The 17,029-nt window shown below is 67.0% G+C and overlaps 1 protein-coding gene across 10 annotated transcripts; it reads right to left on the reverse strand.

The window, feature by feature from the left end:
• Positions 1–441: 441 nt before the first annotated feature.
• Positions 442–14,855, reverse strand: RAPGEF3 (Rap guanine nucleotide exchange factor 3). 10 transcript variants are annotated; one of them, XM_070049735.2, is made up of 27 exons: positions 14,286–14,855; positions 10,694–10,747; positions 10,516–10,622; positions 10,270–10,391; positions 10,004–10,172; positions 9,629–9,713; positions 9,482–9,542; positions 9,337–9,413; positions 9,103–9,249; positions 8,845–8,957; positions 8,578–8,666; positions 8,318–8,396; positions 7,798–7,948; positions 7,640–7,722; positions 7,111–7,150; positions 6,464–6,545; positions 6,127–6,273; positions 4,983–5,080; positions 4,594–4,719; positions 3,918–4,099; positions 3,729–3,841; positions 3,566–3,616; positions 2,776–2,863; positions 2,511–2,575; positions 2,365–2,419; positions 2,205–2,276; positions 442–976 (listed from the first exon to the last, which is right to left on the reverse strand). In XM_070049735.2, the coding sequence occupies exons 1-27, from the start codon at positions 14,361–14,363 to the stop codon at positions 457–459; spliced, it is 3,054 nt and encodes a 1,017-aa protein (XP_069905836.2). In that variant the 5' UTR covers positions 14,364–14,855; the 3' UTR covers positions 442–456. The 10 variants fall into 10 exon arrangements, with proteins under 10 accessions (XP_069905836.2, XP_069905835.2, XP_069905837.2 ...); XM_070049734.2 differs by having other exon boundaries at positions 4,594–4,752; XM_070049736.2 differs by having other exon boundaries at positions 4,594–4,752; positions 10,004–10,149; positions 14,286–14,700.
• Positions 14,856–17,029: the final 2,174 nt, after the last annotated feature.

Raw genomic sequence — 17,029 nt, forward strand, 5'->3', positions numbered from 1 at the left:
AGGTGCAGTCCCAGGTGCTGCCTCCCCCACAGGAGTGCTGACCCTCAGGAAGCAGCTGACAGGCGTCCACCACCTGGGGTGGAGCAGCCTTGGCTCTGCCTGCAGGAGGGGGCTCCTCCCTCAGAAGCCCCCTCCCGCAGGCCATGGGGGAGGGGGTAGGGGCATAGAGGGGACGCCCTAACCAACTGCTGACCAGCTCTGCTGGCAGCAGGTGCCCGCGACTGCAGAGCGGAGGGAAGAGGGGCCCAGCCCCATGCCGCAGACCCTGCAGGGGTCTCTCTACCCCTCTCCTCCCTCCCTCAGACTGCTCAGCTCAGGGGTGGGCTGGGGGGAGTGGGCAGGGGCTTGCCCTGGGGCCCTGGCTTGCTCCCAAGACTGCTTGTCACTGAGCCTGTGGGTGCCCTGTCCCAGAACACAGGGCCCAGCCTTCTCGGCCACACCTCCACAACACCGGCCTCAGAAGAAACAAGAAAGACCCCCAGGGACCGCCCCTCCCAGACGGAGCCCTGCCCACAACTGCTGCTCCTCACCGAGGACCCAACCAGGCCACACACACGCAGTCTCAGTGCACGACAGAGCAGAGGCAGAGTCCGGAGTGCGCCAGGTGCGTACAGCTCTATTGGACGGCCCCGGACCCGCCAGCCCCGCCCATGCCAGGGTCTCTCCGTCCCCCACTCCGCGGTTCCACTCGGAAGTCCTCCTCAGCCACCAGTCATCACAGGGGACAGCAGCTCCACGCTGCCCACACCAGGGCCTCCAGTCCACTCCACTGGGAGCCCTGCCCAGCCTGCGGGAGCCTCTGCCCCGGCCTGCCCTGGTCTCCCCGTGGGAAGTGCCTGCTCCAGCCCCTGCTCGCGTCATGGCTCCAGCTCCCGAGACAGGCGGGATAGCTCCCGCTGGTTGTCGATGACCTTCAGCTGCTGGACGTACGCCCAGGTGCTGGCCGGACTCCGGGTGCTCAGGGACTGCTCCGAGCCTGGCAGGGAAGAGTGGTCAGCAAGGCACTATGCCACGTGATGGCGACCGCCCCCCCTCCCCCAGCAATCTCCCCCTCCCAGGACCAGGGGCAGTAGAACACCGTGCCTAGGAGACGGGGTCTGGGGGCCGGCACTATGGCACAGTGGGTTAAGCCGCTGCCTGTGATGCCAGCATCCCAAACAACGCCGGTTCGGGGCCTGGCTGACCCACTTCCAATCCAGCTCCCTGCTAACGCACCTGGGAAGGCAGAAGATGGCCCGGGTACTTGGACCCTTGCCACCCTCGTCGGAGACCCGGATTAAGCTGCTGCCTTTGGCCTGGCCCAGCCCAGCCATTGCAGCTGTTTGGGGAGTCAACCAGCAGGTGAAGACTGATTTTTCTACCTCCCTCTCCCTCTCTAACTCTGCCTTTCAAATAAAATCAAATCTTTAAAAAAACCAAAATAAAGGCAGGGTGTGAAGAGAGCAGATCTCGGGCTGCAAACATCAACCTCACCGGGGTCAGAAAGAGCCAAAGCCAGAAGCACTTGCTGTCTTTACACGTTTAACCCATGAGAGGGGTCCTGAGGAGGAGGGGTGTGTGTGAGCGACGCCGTGATTTCAAAAAACAAACAGGAGCCACTCAGAATTCAGGGAGTGGCTGCCCGGCTGGGAGGGGCAATGACTGGCTCCAGAGAGGCATGCGCTATTGGGACAGACGCAGACTGGGGGCGAGGGCTGAACCCTATCACACAGCGTGGCAGTTACGGACCTGGCGGGGTACCCTGCTCGGGTTTCAGTTCTGGTCCTGCTTCCAACTCCAGCTCCCTGCTGATGCGCACCCTGGCAGGCAGCAGTGATGGCCTAAGTATCTGGGCCCCTGCCACACACCTGGGAGACCCGGATGGAGCTCCTGGCTCCCGGCTTCAGCCTGGCGCAGCCCTGACTGTTGTGGCCCTTTGGGGAATGAACCTGCAGACAAAAGACCTGCCCCCCACCAGCCCCCGACCCCATGTGTCTGCGTCTGTGTGTCACTTTGCCTTTAAAATAAATAGATAAATCTTTAAAAAGGAGAGCAGAGACTAAACTGAATTAAGAACTGAGCAGGCCAGAGAAGGGTGGCCCTGGCTTCCTCGCCAGGCCGCAGGCAGCAGCAGGTACTTCCATATTCTGAGCCGGCTCGGAGGCCGCCGGGAAGGCAGAGCCTGGCACACCCAGGCACCGGGGCGCCCGCCCGGCCCCACTCACACGTGGAAATCCGCGACGCCTGGCTGTCCTCGTGCACGTGGGAAGCTCGGGTCCTGAGTGGGGAGAGGGGTGCTGGTGGGTGAGAGGGGGGAGTCAGGGGCACGGCTGAGCCAGGGGATGCTGGGGTGGGGGGCTCTGCCCAGGGCCCCAGCCCTCTCACCATGGCCGTGGCCTCGGCAGTGCTGCAGCACGCGCACGGCTCGGGCCATCATCCGCTGTGGGCAACACGGGGGTGTGAGCTGGGCCTGGGCTGGGAGTGTGGAGCAGGGAGCCCCGGCCAGGCCCCGGCCACACCCCCACGCTCACCATCTTCTCGAAGTTGATGAGGTTCTCCACCAGTGTGCGGTTGCCCTCGTGGATGAAGGTCATGTCTGCAAGGGGGGTCTGCTCACAGCCATACCCTGCCCTGCAGGCCCAGGCCCCCGCCCCAGCTCTCACACCTCCTGCAGGGGCTCCGGGAACCCAGGAGGCTCCAAAGGGGGCCTCACGGGCTGCCTCTTGGGCTCTACTCTTCCTCTGTCCCTGGGCCCCACCCAGCACTGGCGGCAGGAGGGGAGAGCTTGGCCTTTACCTTTGAGGAGGAGGGGCATGAAGGGGATGATGGGAGGGGAGAGCTTGGCCAGGGCCACACGGTAGGCTCGGTGGTTCCAGGAGGGGTCCTGTGGGGGGGGAGGGGCCGCAGTGGGGGGTCCTGCCCACCACAAGCACAGGACTCCCACCCCACCCCTCCCACTGAAGGCCCAAGGCCGCACTAAGCCACAAGGTTAGCCTCAGGGTCCAGCCTCACAGAGGGCTCAGCCCAGGCCAGGGGCTGCAGCCGTGGCTTCCGGATCTCCCACCAGCCCTGAAGACGCTCCACAGCGGGGGCCACAGGCGCCAGGCTCCTGGGGCACTCCTGTGTCTGCCCCCTCGGGGTCTCTGTCTCTGGTACGTAAGGCCCTGTGAGCCCAAGAGGCCAGCTTCCTTCTCAAAGGCTCCAGGGCTAAGCGGACCAGCACCAGCTCTGCTCTGTTCTGCCCACAGCTCTACGGAGACACAGAGCCTCCAAAATCCCCCCCACCCCGAGGCGGCTCCAGCCCCCAGCTCGGGCCTGCAGAGCGGGTATGCTCAGGGCAGCCGGAACCACCATTCCCCTGATACCGTCCACTCGGATCAAGGAGCAGACAGCCCTGCCACCTGCCCCAAGTGACCAGGACTCCACTGTGGCCACCGCGTGACCTGTCCACACACGCTGAGGCTGGGACTCCATGCTCTCTCCGGCGTCCAGCACCCTGCCAGGAGCCTGAGGGACCTCACAGAGGGGGAGGCGCCTGGGAATCCTCCCGCAGGGTTCCGGGGGCGGAGCCGACAGCGGCACTCACCAGCAGCCTCTCGAGGGCAGAGTGCAGCTTCCGCACCTTCTGGGGCAACCGCTGGAAGACAGCGAGACGGGAGGGGCCCTGTGGCGTCCACACAGAGCGGCCCCCTCCCCACACCCGCCAGGGCTCGAGGCCTCGCCAGGACTGTGCCTCCAGGGGCACCTACCTCCCAGGTGTGGGCCAGGCGGCTGATGGCCGAGTTGCTGAGACCAAACATCACGGCAAAGAAAGAATTGAGGTTCTTCTGCTCCTTGAGGCTGTGAGCAGAGGAGCAGAGACCTAGACACAGGGTCCCGGGCTGGACGGGCGGGGAGCCAGATTTCAGGACAAGGAGGCCGCAGGCCCCGGCACTCACTGGGCAGCCAGCTTGATGAACTTCCTGAGCAGCTGAGCCCGCGGGCCGGGCAGGAGGCAGAGGCACAGCTCCGTGGCCACCCAGTACTGCAGCTCGTTGAAGCGGCGCATGAAGCGCTCCAGGTTGGCAGTGGTGACGTCACGCAGGTGCTGGGGGCCCAGCACGTAGTGGATCAGCTCCACCTGGGGGGGAGGCGTGGTCAGAGCCACCTGGGTGGGGGAGGCATGGATCACCTCCACGTGGGCAGGGGGGGGCATGGGCGTGGCCAGAGCCACCTGGGCAGGAGAGGTGTGGATCAGCTCCACGTAGGTGGGGGGGAGGCGTGGATCAGCTCCCCGTGGGCAGGGGATGCATGGTCAGCCACCTGGGGCCACCTGCTGCCCCCCCCACCAGCATAGTGGATCAGCTCCTCATGGGCGGGGGGAGGCGTGGATCAGCTCCCCGTGGGTGGGGGGGGGGGGAGGCGTGGATCAGCTCCACGTGGGCAGGGGATGCATGGTCGGAGCCACCTGGGGCCACCTGCTGCCCCCCCCCTTAGAGGATCAGCTCCACCTGGGCAGAGGGAGGTGTGGATCAACACCCCGTGGGCGGGAGAGGCGTGGATCAGCTCCACGTGGGCCCGAGGTGGGGGAAGCGTGGTCAGAGCCACCCATGGCCACCTCAGCTGGCCCCACACCTGGTGGACGCTGTAGAAGAGGTCCCTGTCCTGCTCGGTCAGCTGACTGGCCAGGTCCTTGGCGCTCACTAGCTCCAGCGCCTCAGCTGAGCCCACCGTGGGCCCCAGCTGTTCAGGGTGTGGACTCTGCAAGCGAGAGCACAGGGTGGGACGAGGGTGCTGGGGAAGGTGAGCAGGCCACGGGGCAGAGGAGCCCTTAGGCTTCCTGACAGCTCCCTGATGCTGGGAATCCCCCGTCCCCACCCCCCACCCCCAACAGGGCTCCTGTCTCCCGGAGAGTCCTCTACCCAGCAAATCCCATTAGTCCTCACCACCAACATGCAGGGCCAGCAGCAGCCAGAGCCAGACCCCTCCCCTGACCGCCACCCACACCCCGTCCCGGTGCTTACCAGCTCATGCACTTGCTGTGGGTCGACCACAAAGAGCCGCTCATTGAGCCCCAGGGATGTGGCCACACCGCGGGCATCTGGCTGCAAGCCCACAGCATCTGCAGAGAGAGCAGGGGCTGAGCTGGGTGGGGAGGGGCCCATACTCACACTGCCCAGGCAGGAAGGGGACTCCATGAGCCAGGGAGGCCCCTGGGCAAGTGTGGCTCTCCAAATCTGAGCTTCCGAATGCAGAGTGGAGATGGCCAGACCTGCCTGACCACACAGGAGCACTTGGTAGGCCTGGAGTCCCTGATGTACGTGGAAGCCCCTGCAGGCTGGGAGCCGTGCTCAGGGCGTCCTGATGCTGCCCCCCAGCCCAGCACTGCAGGCTGTGGTCTTAGTCCCTGGGGGTAAGGCAGCTGCTTTGCAATTGTATTTCATGTACAGCTTGATGGTGGCACAACAGCAGTTCTTCAGCGTTATGAGTCACACACACACTCACTCGGGGGTTTGTAATAAAATATCAGCCACTGAAGTCTGTCCGTCATCACGGTCTGAACACTGGCACCGCCAAAGCTCCAGGTGCGCAATAGAACCCCAATGACAGGGTCCTGGGCAACTGCAACTCAACAGGTGGCCACTAGGGGGCAGTGCCCCACAGGAGGGAGCCCGCAGGTGGCCTCATCACCTGCAGGGAGAGGCTGTTGTCCCCTGCACCTCCCATTCTGCCCGGGCCCATACCCACTCGTCGTGCAGCCACAGCCTGTGCCCTGGCCTTGTGCCAGGCCTGTGTGCTGAGGGCTGGACACGTGCTCTGCCTGCTAGGTACACTCAGGCTCGGCAGCGTGCCTGGGACACAGCTCTGCTGTGGCCATGGGGCTGACTGTCCGGCCAGGGCACGTCTGCCCTCCCTAACATGCTGTGGGTCCACAGTGCCCGAGGGAACAAGGACCCCACGAGGCAGCTGCACACTCTGACCCGAGTCCCGGCTTCCTGTCCACAAGCCTCCCGGGCAGTCACCAGGGTCAAATGAGAGCAGTGCCCACGCAGGAGGTGCAGGCCCACCCGAGGACACCTGGGGTAAAGCATGCTCCCTGCACATCGCGGCCCTCAGCACAGACTCGGTCTGGTGCCCGCTCTCCCCCAGGGCTGGCCCACAACTCACCTCCTGCAGAGTTGACCTTCACCAACACCTGCCCCCTGGTCCCGCCGTCCTCCTGAGCCAAGGCCACCAGCACCTCTCGCACAGAGGCCGTCACGGGCAGCTGCAGGGTCAGCCCCGAGTGGTCGGGCCGGTAGATGTCGTAGGGGACTGGAGAGGAGGCCGAGGCTGAGCCGGAGGGGTCACCCGGCCTCCCCATCCCTGGAGGGTCAGGCGGCGGGGAAGGGGCCTGGGGTGCACTGTGGGGCGGAGAGGCCCTGAGCCCAGACACACCAGGCACACGCACTCGGCGATGACAGCAGGGAGTGCACGTCCCCTAGCCCCGTGGCCGAGCACCCACCTTTGTCCCCAGCCCGGATGGCACAGTTGCTGCTGGCCAGGAGCTCGTCATGGCCGGGGAGCCAGACAGGTGCGTTCCGGGCCTGAGAGGGAGAGAAAGCCTGAGGGGCGGACACCGAGGGTGCCTGGGGAGGGGAGGGGCCGGGTACAGGGGCCGCGCTGCACGCACACCTGGCGGCTCTGCCTATGTGTTAGCACCCGGACCCCTGCCCAGGAAGGCTGGCGCAGGCCCCAGGGTAGGGCGGGTGTGTGGCGCGTGTTCTTTCCCCCTGCCAAATCAGTGCTGCACACAGGCCATGGATAGGCCGACCTGCCGAGAAACCAACCCCGGGGGCGGAGCTCTGCAGGGGATGCACGGGGCTCGGCAGGGCTGGAACGAGGAGGCCCGCGTCAGGCAGAGCCAGTGGGGGACGCTCCCGGCTGAGTCAGGTGCAGAAGCCCTGAGGTGAGCCTGCGCCTGGCCCAGCAAGGGGCACGAGGCTGCACAAGCGCCGGCTGGGACGGGCAGGGCGGCCAGGTGGTGGCCACCCCAGACCCCTGTGTCTGCACCAGGGGGCTTGGCCATGGAGTGGCACAGAGCAAGGCCCGGGGCACCTGTCACGGCCCAGAGCATCCCCGGCAGCGCCGACGGCAGGCCCAGGCCAGTACCTTCGTCTGAGGAGAGGCGTTCCCGCAGCCGTTTTCCAGCCTGTGGGGCAGGAGAGGAGGTGAGAGGAGGAAGCCAGGCTCCCACGGCAGCAACGGCAGGCCCTGGCCCTGGAGCCACCCGCCCACCCTCACGGAGGCACACAGGCTAGAAACCAGGCCCAGGGCTCCCCGGATGTTCCAAGGAGGCAGGGGAGTGGATGGCGGGCAGAGACCCGGGGAGGCAGACGGACTGGTTCAGGGGAGCTCTGGACCCCCAAGCCCCATCCCCAGCCTCAGCCGCCCCCACAGGAATGTCTGGGAAGGCGGGGGTAACATCAGGGACTGTGGCACGGACTGGCACCGAGGGTTTCCAGCAGTAAGTGAGCTGGATGGGGCAAGTGAGGACAGCAGGTGTGCCGGGTAGAGAAGGAGCCAGTGGACGGCGTGGTGGTGAGAGGGGCTGGGGCACACAGTGGGAGGTGCCCAGCAGTGAGCACTCTCGTGCCCTTGTGCGGCTGGCGGGGGTGCCAGTCACTGGCTCAAGGGTCACCTGTGGTGTCGCCGCCTCTCTGGCCACTGCCCCCTCAGCAGGCTGCTCAACTGGACGTCCTCACTCACCAGCTCGGACAGTCTCTGTGAAGAGCAAGAGCAGTCACTGAGCCGCCTGCAGCCCCAGGGGGCCCAGCCAGACCCCTCGCGCCCAGGCACCTGGAGGAAGCTGGAGGCCACGGGGTCTGCGTGGAGCATGGGGCCGTACAGGGCCACCCACTGGCTGACCAGCCGTAGGATCTGCTGCCTCTTGTTGCACACGTAGGAGCTGCGTTCCTGCTCACTGCTGCCCGCAGGCTCCGCGTGGAAGGTGGCACCCGTCAGGAAAACCACGGCCCAGCCAAGGAAGGAGGCAGTGCCCCCAGAGCCCCCACCCAGCCAGGGAAGGAGGCAGCCCCCAGAGCCCCCACCCAGCCAGGGAAGGAGGCAGCCCCCCAGAGCCCCCAGTCCAGCGGGGGAAGGAGGCAGCCCCTGCAAAGCCTCTGGCCCAGGAGGGGAAGGAGGCAGCCCCCCCAGAGCCCCCACCCAGCCAAAGAAGGAGGCAGCCCCCCCCCAGAGCCCCTGGCCTAGCAGGGGAAGGAGGCAGCCCCCCAGAGCCCCCACCCAGTACACATGCACACACCCTGGTTGACGGGTGCCTTCTCCACGGCCTGCACCCCTCAGCAGGCTGCAAGGATATTGGTGCAGCAGCGCAGGGCAGAGCTGGGCGCTGGGCATGAAGACGCTGTGGGTCAGCAGGAAGTCGCTGAGGAAGGTCTCTGGGGGGGAGGGGTAGTGGCAGGAGGCTTCAGCGTCCAGCGCTGCGAGCGGGACGCCCTCCCCCAGCCCCCGTCTGGAGCTGAAGGTACCTGCAGGGCCTGGCTCTCTGGACCAGCCGAGGTCCCAGGTTCCCGTGCAGTGGCCTGGACCCAGGCTGCACCGATCACCCAGTGCTCCTACCTGTGGGGTCGTGGGTGCTGGAATCGGGCCGCATGGCCTCCAGTAGGAGCTCAAGGATCTTCTCTGGGGTGCCGGACATCACCGTGTACCTGGGGAAGGTGGGCCCTGCACTGACCATGTCCCACCTCCACTCCCCCACCCCAGGGCGGCAGACATCAACCATGCTGCCACCTGCCCCGCCCAAGTGTTCCAGCCTGGCCCCGGGGGTGGGGCGAGGCTGACTCAGGGGCACCTCCCTCACCGGGGAGGGGGGGGCAGCCTGTGTACCGGGTCCGGCCTGGGGTCGGGGGGCAAGCAGGGCCGGCGCCCTGGGAGGCTCTCTCCAGCACCAGCACCACCTTGCCGTGCTCTTCCAGCCGCATGGTCTTCGCTTCCACGTCCTGGAGAACAGAGCCACTCCGCCCTGTCCTCCCGGCCCTAGCTGCCCGGCCCGGCCTATGCCTCGCCCAGCACCAGGCCCCAGGCCCGGCTGGGCTTCTCCCCTGCTCCGCCACTCCATGGGCAGGCACCCAGGGCAGGAGGCACCTTGATGATGCGATTGAAGTCCTGCTTGTCCACGCGCAGGAAGTGACAGCTGTCCTCCCGCAGGACGATGGTGGCCGCGCGGGGGGCGTCGTTTACCAGGGCCAGCTGTCCAAAGTCGTCTCCCTCGTGCAGGGTAGTCACCAGCCCCTGCAGCCAGGACACACGGGAAGGGTGGGGGGCAGCAGCCTCGGGGCCCGCAGAGGCCCTGCTGGGGAGGACGAAGCCGGAGCTCACCTTGCCATGGGTGACCACGTTGACAGACCCCTTCCAGATGATGTACCACGAGGTGCCCTTGTCCCCCTGGCTGAACACTGCAAGAGGCACGGGTCAGCACGGGCCACCCGCCACCCCCCAGGCCCCAGGGCCCAGCCCCACTTACACACAGTGCCCGCCTTGCTGTGCGGCTCAAACAGCAGCACGGCCGCCAGCTCGCGCTTCACCTGTGGGCGGGGACGGGGCGGTCAGTGTGGCCAGCCCAGGCGAGGCTGCCGGGGACAGAGACCGACGGGGGCAGGGCGGCACTGACCGAGTTGGACAGGTGAGCCACAGCCTTGATGTGCAGCAGCTCCTCGAAGATGAGCTCCAGCTCCTCATGCGTGCGCTGAGCCGGGCTGTGGCACAGCACGGGAAGCGAGGGTGACGCGAGCCAGCCAGCGCCTCCGCTGACCTTTCCCGGCGCCAGGGGCCTTCACGCATCGCCTCGCTGCTCTCCCGCCAGCCTTCTGAGCCCCGCCCACTCCACAGGGGAGGAAGCTGGCCCTGCCGGAATCTGACCTGCCCGGGCTCCAAAGCCCACCCCCTCACGACCACACAGTGGGCAGGCCCCTCCGAGACCCCAGCTCCTTCCCCTCGGCAGCAAGGGGGCTCTCCCCAGGGGCCGCGGTAAGGGATCCCCACTCACGGCTTCCGAAGGGCCACGGTGAGCAGGGCGTCGGGCCCCCGCTGGGCCAGCAGAGCCACAGCCTCCAGCAGATCCTCCTCCACCTCGGGCCTGCCGGCGGGCTCCGGCTCCGGCCCAGGGAAGCGGTAGAACTGAGCATCGCGGTCCTGGAAGGCCCAGTCGTGTCTCACTAGGGACAGAGGCCCAGGCGAGAGGAGGAGAGGGTGTTGAGGCTGTGTGGGCCTCGGGCCCCCTGCACTGCCAGCCCCGCCCCCGCCAGCGCTCACCGTGGCACAAGGCGCCTTCATCGAGCAGCACCTGGCACACGCCCACAGCCTGGCTCCGTGAGTGCACCGCCAGCCCCAGAGCCAGGATCCCGTCCACCAGCTCCCGGCCGGAGCAGCACTGCCTGAGGAACGAGGCCCGTCAGAGGGGCCGCAGCCAAGCAAGGCCCACAGCCGGGTCTGCCTCCGGCCGCTGGCCGGCCCCCAGGCCTCTCCAGCCTGGGCAGGGGCAGCAGGAAGCCCGCTCACCGGTAGAGCCTCAGGTGGTGCTTCCTGTCACGGATGAGGCCCGGACAGGCGGCCAGGAGGTGCCGGTGCAGCTGCTTCCCAGCCCTGAGGACTCGCTCCGTGGAGGCCTTGGAGGGGGGCACAGCTGGCTCAGGCCTGCGCCCCTCCTGCGGCCCCCACCCCCCACCCGTGCTCCTACCTGCTCCAGGCTCCCGCTGAAATCCAGGGACTCCTGGCTGGTGGTGAGCGGCGTCTGAGGGCAGAGGGTGGGCATCGGTGCGCGGCCTCACCCCACTGCTGGACCTGCCTCTCGTCCCGTCCGCCTCAGCCGTGCCCAGCCCCCAGCCCAAGGCGTCCACGTGGCACTCACAGGGTGCCTCCCCAGCACCCACAGAAAGACTCCTGCAGCCAGGGCTCTTGCAGGAGGAAGCAACGGAGCTGCTGTGGGCAGCAGCAGAGAACTGGAAACCAGCTCCTGCGCTGGGGTCCCGGGCCTGATCCCCACCCTGACAGGCAGCTTGCATCCTCATCTACAAAACCTGCAAGAACCCCGTGACACTGACAGCGGGCTTTGGGGAGGGCCAGAGTGCGTTGCTGTTGCCGGAGGCTGTGCCGCGAGCAGGCAGCGCCCCCCTCTGGGGGACAGGGCCCCCCAAGGCCCCTCTTTCCTAGGCTGCCACACTCAGAGCACTTGACCAGCAGATGTGAAGCAGGCTCACGGGGAAACGGAGGTGGGGGTGAGGGGCCCGAGTAACTGCACCACCCACCGGGACCACAATGGAGTCTGCCTGCAGGTGCCCAGCGCACCTGCGCCTTCCTCTTCCTCCCATTCCTCTCACTACCTGAGAAGGACGCGGCTGGGAGCTGGGGGCACAGCAAGGCTCTGACTATAAGCACAGGGCCGCTGACGGCCCAGGCAGGGGCCCGAGGCCTGGCGTGCGCAGGCGCCTGGCCAGAGGCTGGGCGGAAGTCACTAGGTGTCCCCAGGGTATCCCTGCCGGGGTCACGGGGCCCAGGCCAGTGCCAGACACAAAGCCCTAGAGACTCAAGGACAGGAAACGAGGAGGAGGAGGAGTCGGGGGAGGGAGGAAGGGCAGGAATGCTGCCCGGCCTGTGCCCAAGAGCTAATGACTCCTTGTTGTCCGGGACGAAATGACCAGGTGCCCACAGCCCAGGTGCCGGCAGCAGCCGCCTTGTTGGCACTGTTCTGAGCCAGGAGGGCACTGGAGCAGAGGAGCCAGGTCATGCGCTTGGGGGGAGACGACGGGGCCTTAAGGCACCCCTCCCACTCCGCCGCATGGAGCTGAAGCCACAGGCAGTCACTCGGACTCCCCAGAAATCAGGTCCTCCTGCCCAACAAGGTCTCTGACACTGCCTGGGGGCAGGTGTCTGTCCCCAGTTCCACAGCTGTGGAAAGGAACCTGGGGCTGTGCCCCTCCTCCAGCCTCAGGAGAGCCAGGCGTCACAGCCTTCCCCTGCCCGTGGTGCCCACCTCCTCCCTCCACGGAGCAGGTGCGTCCCGTGGGAAGCAAGTGTGGAAAGCCATGAGCTACACCATGCAAGACTGCCTGGCATCAGACCCTGTGGGCCCCCAGGACGTCCAGGCACTTGGGAACATTCTAGGATGTGGAGGGGGGCCGCTTGTGGGAGCAGTGGTCCCATGTGTGGCTCCGGGGCCAGACGCTAGGGTTGAATCCCCTCTCCCACACAGCTCCCTGCCCACCTGACCAGGTGGCTGTGGGCTGCTCATTTAAGCTCTTGGAGCTGCAGGGTGTGGGAAGCGTGCCTGGTGCCCATGCCACGGGGTCATCCTAAGCATCAGATGAGGCAAGGATCTCAAGTGCACGGAGCCGCGCCTGCACATAGCAACCGCGCACAGGTGCTCAGGGACGCCATCACCCTTCCTTATCTCACAAGGGGCATTGCTAACTCCACACAGCACGGGATGCTACACCACGGCTGCCCCGACGCACTGGCCCTGCGTGCCGACTCAGGGTCCGCAGTCACAGAGAAGCAGCTGGCATGGCTGAGGGGAAGGCCCTCGCCCACCTGCCCCTCTCATTCCCAGACATGGAGGATTTGGGCACTCCTGCGCACCGGCAGGGCCGCTGGCCACCCCCACCCCTGCTCTCCTTGTCACTAGCACAGCTGCTTGGTGTGGGGACCCCGCAGACCAGCTCCCTCCCGCTGGTCAGACCCCAGGCTGATGGGGAAGGCAGCGAGGGGCAGGGGCGCCTTGGGCCAGTCTTGCTGTGCGGCAGGAGCAGCTCGGTGTGGTGGATCCTGCAGCCAGGCCGCCAGGACCGAGGTGCAGCTCTGCAGCCACGGCCCTGCCACCTCTGTGCCTCCACCTTCCCACCCACTACACGGGGACAATCTGATGGGGCTGTTGGGAGGACTTGCGAGGGGGCCCGGGATGCAATCCCACCCCCGTAACTCTGAGGACGGCTGGATGAAGCTGGGGTTTGAGTTGGAGAACAGGGCCACTCCCCCAGAAGTCACTCAAGGGCAGCGTACTGGGCTCCCCTCAGCTGGCGGCTCCACAGAGGGCACCCTGACCTTGCCTGCCCCCACATGGCTGGCAGGACCTTCCACGCTGTTCTGCACCCTTCCCCGTCACCTTTGCCATCCAGGGTCCCTTCTGCAGCTGCTCTCCGGCCTCTGCCAGGCCTGCCTCAACCCCTCTCACCCTGGTCTCGGCAGGAGCAGAAAGCCACCTGCAGGCCTCCCGCCCCTGCCTGGGCACTGCCCTCCTGAGCTGCACCTCACCCCGGCCCCACAGAACTGAAGGCATCAGCCGGCTGTGAGAGGTGCGGACACTGGGGACTGACCCAGCCCAGCCCGCTGCTCAGGGGCGTCTCTGGACACAGGGCGGTCAGTGCTTCTGCCCTCAACCTCTGAGCTCCCTCCAGTCCCAGCACCTGGCAGGGAAGGGCCTCATTTCTGTGCCTCTGACCCCATTCACAGCCCAGCAGCCTGCACCCCACCCTTCCGGCCACCCCACGCACGGGCCGGTGGAGGGGGGGCTCCAACTCCAGGGCTAGCAGTCAGGAGGCAGCCTGGCAGCCTCCTCCAGCCCCTCCCAGGCTCTGGGTCCCAGGAGGCTAGCCGCTGACCTCACAGTCCCCCGCACCTGACCTGCCCCCACCCTACCTTGAGTCCATGGCTGGAAAGGGGACAGGAAATGCACAAGTAATTATAGCCTGGGCGGGACAGAGGGCAGCAGGGTTCCAGCCCAGTGGCTCCAGGCCTAGAAGCTCCTGCCAGGCCCGGAGCCGGGCTGGGGACCCCTCTGCCTGAGCCTCATGGTATGGCACACGGAGGGCGGGGGGGGGGGGCCCTCCACTCAGGGGGCTGCGGGAGGCAGTGCCCTCCGATTCCTCTGCTCCCACCCCCATCCCCACTGCAAGGCAGCTTCAGGGCCCCTCCTTCCCCGGCCGCTGGCTCCTTCCTTCCTGCAGCTCCAGGGAACTTTTCCACAGCCTCAGAGGCTCCACACGTCTCAGATTCCGCCCCAGCCCCCAAAGCCAGGACCCCAGTGGACCACTTCACCTCAAAGATAGAGCCCGGTGGTGCGGGGCTCGTGGGGGAGATCGGCTGCAGTTTAGCTCACCTACCCCACCTGGCCCCGGCCGGCCCACACCTCCGTGCACCTGAGCCCCGCGCAGTGGCAGATGGGGCCCCGAGGAACACCCGGGCGCACGTGCACTCAGCAGGCACTCCCCCAGCAGGCCAGGGACCGCCCGGCCGCTCTAGCCCCGGCCCTCCAGCCCCGGTCCCGCCGTGCTCACCCAGCGAAGCCCTTGCACGCGTCCGGGGCGCCCGTGCGCCAGCAGCAGCTGGTAGGAGCAGCTCCGGGGCCGGCGCATCCTCCGCACCGCGTCGAGCAGCTACGCCCCCGGCGCCAGGTCAGCGAGGCCGCCCACCTGCGCCGCGGGCTCGGCCCACTTGCAGGCGGCTCTCACCTGAGCAGCCCACCTGTGACTTGAGAAGGAAGGTGGACAGCCATGGACAGCAGCGGCGGGACCGCGGCCTCACCGCCCAGCAGAACCACCTCCTCCAAGCGCTGGGCGGGTCAGCAGGAGGCACCGCCCCTGCGCGCGCGGGGTGCAGGCGGGCTCCTCCGGTCCCCGTCGCCGGAACGCCGCGGATCTCCAGCCCCGGGACTGCCGGACGCTCGGGACCCGGCGGCCCCGGCTCGCGGCTGCGGGCGTCCGCTGCGCCCGCCCCTCGGCTCCTCCCCGTCCGGCCCCCTTCCACCTTCAGGGACCTCCGGGTGGGCGCTTGGCGCAGCTGGGTCAGGTCCTGCCGGCGCCGCGGAGCCATCCGGGCCCAGGAGCCCAGAGCTTGGGCCCCTCTCCGGGGGCGGGCGGAGGCGCCCCGCCCAGGTGGGAGGGGGCATGAGAGGGGGCGGCCGGGCAGGGTGCGGGGTGCTATCCCGGCCGCCACGTGGCCTGGAGGAGAAACGCAAACAAGGAAACGGGGCGGGGGTGAGTCACGGCGGCCCCACCCGCGGGAAATCCGGGCCGGGGGCCGCTTCCCGTCCTCAGACGCGCGCCTGGCGCAGCGGGGAGCTGGAGAGGAAGGCGGCGCTCCGAGCTGCTGGGCAGGGGGAGGGCTCCGCACCCCGCAGGTGCCGGCCGCGGGCCACGGCTGGCGTTGCTGCCAGGGGGCCCGGCGCCGACCTCGCCCCACTCCTGCTTGCCCGAACCGTGCTCCGTTCAGGAAAAGCGCGCCCGCAGCCGCCCCTGCCCCGGGATGCTTGCTCTCCTTAGTTGGGGTTGGAATCTCCGTCTTGATGTGTACCGTGCAGCGCGCCTGTCCAGGTGCGGGCTCCATCCTCACACGTCCAGGTGCGATCCTGCTGGCGAGGACGGGGAATCCGACTCGTGCAGACACCGCTGGGAAGAAGCCAGCCGAGGCTGAACAAGAACAAGAACAGCCGAGGGTGGGGTGCGGGCTGCTGGGCTGTGAATGGGGTCAGAGGCACAGAAATGAGGCCCTTCCCTGCCAGGTGCTGGGACTGGAGGGGGGGCCTGGAGGGAGCTCAGAGGTTGAGGGCAGAAGCACTGACCGTCCTGTGTGCAGATCCAAACCCAGGGCCGAGCTCTGGGAATCTGCAGAGGAGCGTGGGTCCCGGTGGGAGCAGGAGTGGGCGGGCCAGCTGCCTGGGCAGGAGGTCTTGCAGGCGAGGGCCCCGGCTCCTGTCCCTGCTGGCCCTGCCACAGCATTGTGGAAGATGACGGGCAGTGAGGCCAGGCACCAGCGTGCTTCCCTGTGGCCCCTCTGCTGAGCTGCAGGGCAGGCTGCGTCCCTGGCACTGTGCCCAGAGCGTCCACACATTTAACCCTGCCACAGCCCGTTTACATGTGGGGACACTGAGGCTCCAGAGTCACCTTCCAAGGTCAGCTGGCCAGTGGACATGGGGTTGGGTGGAGCTGGGGCGAGAACCCAGGCGGCCCCAGGCAGCAGGCGCCCAGTACACGCCTTCTTCCCCCGGCCTGTTCAGAGGAGCAGGTTTGGAGGCTGCTGCCGCGGCCGGCCAGGCCCCCGGTCTGGTGGATGCCACTGCCTGCTGCAGCTACCTGTGATGCTCCACACACATCTTGGCGTCCTCAAAGCAGCTGCTGGGACGAGGGTGAAATCGAGGGTGAAATGGGCACAAGGTGCGGCGCCTCACCTGAGGTCACACAGCGGCGAGAAGAGCCAGCCTGCGGCCATCTGACGGTCCTGCCCTGGCTCTGCGGGCAGCCTCAGCCCATCTTTTCTGTGCAGTGTGTGGGAGCCAGGAAGGGATCTGCTTCATTCGGCAGCACTGTGGGTGAGGGAGCTTCTGGGCCCACCTGAAACCCAGCCTACCAGAGTCTGCATCACACGGGAACTACACTTGAGCCCAAACCTGTGTCTGCATCACATGGGAACTACACCTGAGCCCACACCTGTGTCTGCATCACACGGGAACTACACCTGCCTGACCCTACACCAAAACCCAGGATCTGCATCACACGGGAATTACACCTGAGCCCACACCAAACCCAGGGTCTGCATCACACGGGAACTACACCTGAGCCCACACCAAAACCCAGGGTCTGCATCACACGGGAACTACACCTGAGCCCACACCAAACCCAGGGTCTGCATCACACGGGAACTACACCTGAGCCCACACCAAACCCAGGGTCTGCATCACACGGGAACTACACCTGAGCCCACACCAAACCCAGGGTCTGCATCACACGGGAACTACACCTGAGCCCACACCTGTGCCTGTGCCTGTGCCTGCATCACACAGGAGAGCACACCTGAGCCCACACCTGTGCCTGCATCACACAGGAAAGCACACCTGAGCCCACACCTGTGCCTGCATCACACAGGAGAGCACACTGAGCCCACACCTGTGCCTGCATCACACAGGAAAGCACACTGAGCCCACACCTGTGCCTGCATCACACAGGAGAGCACACTGAGCCCACACCTGTGCCTGTATCACACAGGAGAGCACACTGAGCCCACACCTGTGCCTGCATCACACAGG

Source organism: Oryctolagus cuniculus, chromosome 9 (assembly GCF_051225735.1).
Source record: "Oryctolagus cuniculus isolate XC-2025 breed Fujian yellow rabbit chromosome 9, ASM5122573v1, whole genome shotgun sequence".
In the NCBI taxonomy this organism is placed as follows: Eukaryota; Metazoa; Chordata; class Mammalia; order Lagomorpha; family Leporidae; genus Oryctolagus; species Oryctolagus cuniculus.

What these genes read in the sequence shown, in the direction of transcription:
- RAPGEF3 (XM_070049734.2), bottom strand. Translation starts at nt 14,363, where the DNA reads ATGCGCCGGCCCCGGAGCTGCTCCTACCAGCTGCTGCTGGCGCACGGG. An exon ending in TCAGCGGGAGCCTGGAGCAG is followed by an intron (nt 10,623 to 10,693) that starts GTAGGAGCACGG and finishes CCCCCCTCCAAG; the next exon opens with GCCTCCACGGAGCGAGTCCT. An exon ending in CATGCCCCTCCTCCTCAAAG is followed by an intron (nt 2,576 to 2,775) that starts GTAAAGGCCAAG and finishes CCCCCCTTGCAG; the next exon opens with ACATGACCTTCATCCACGAG.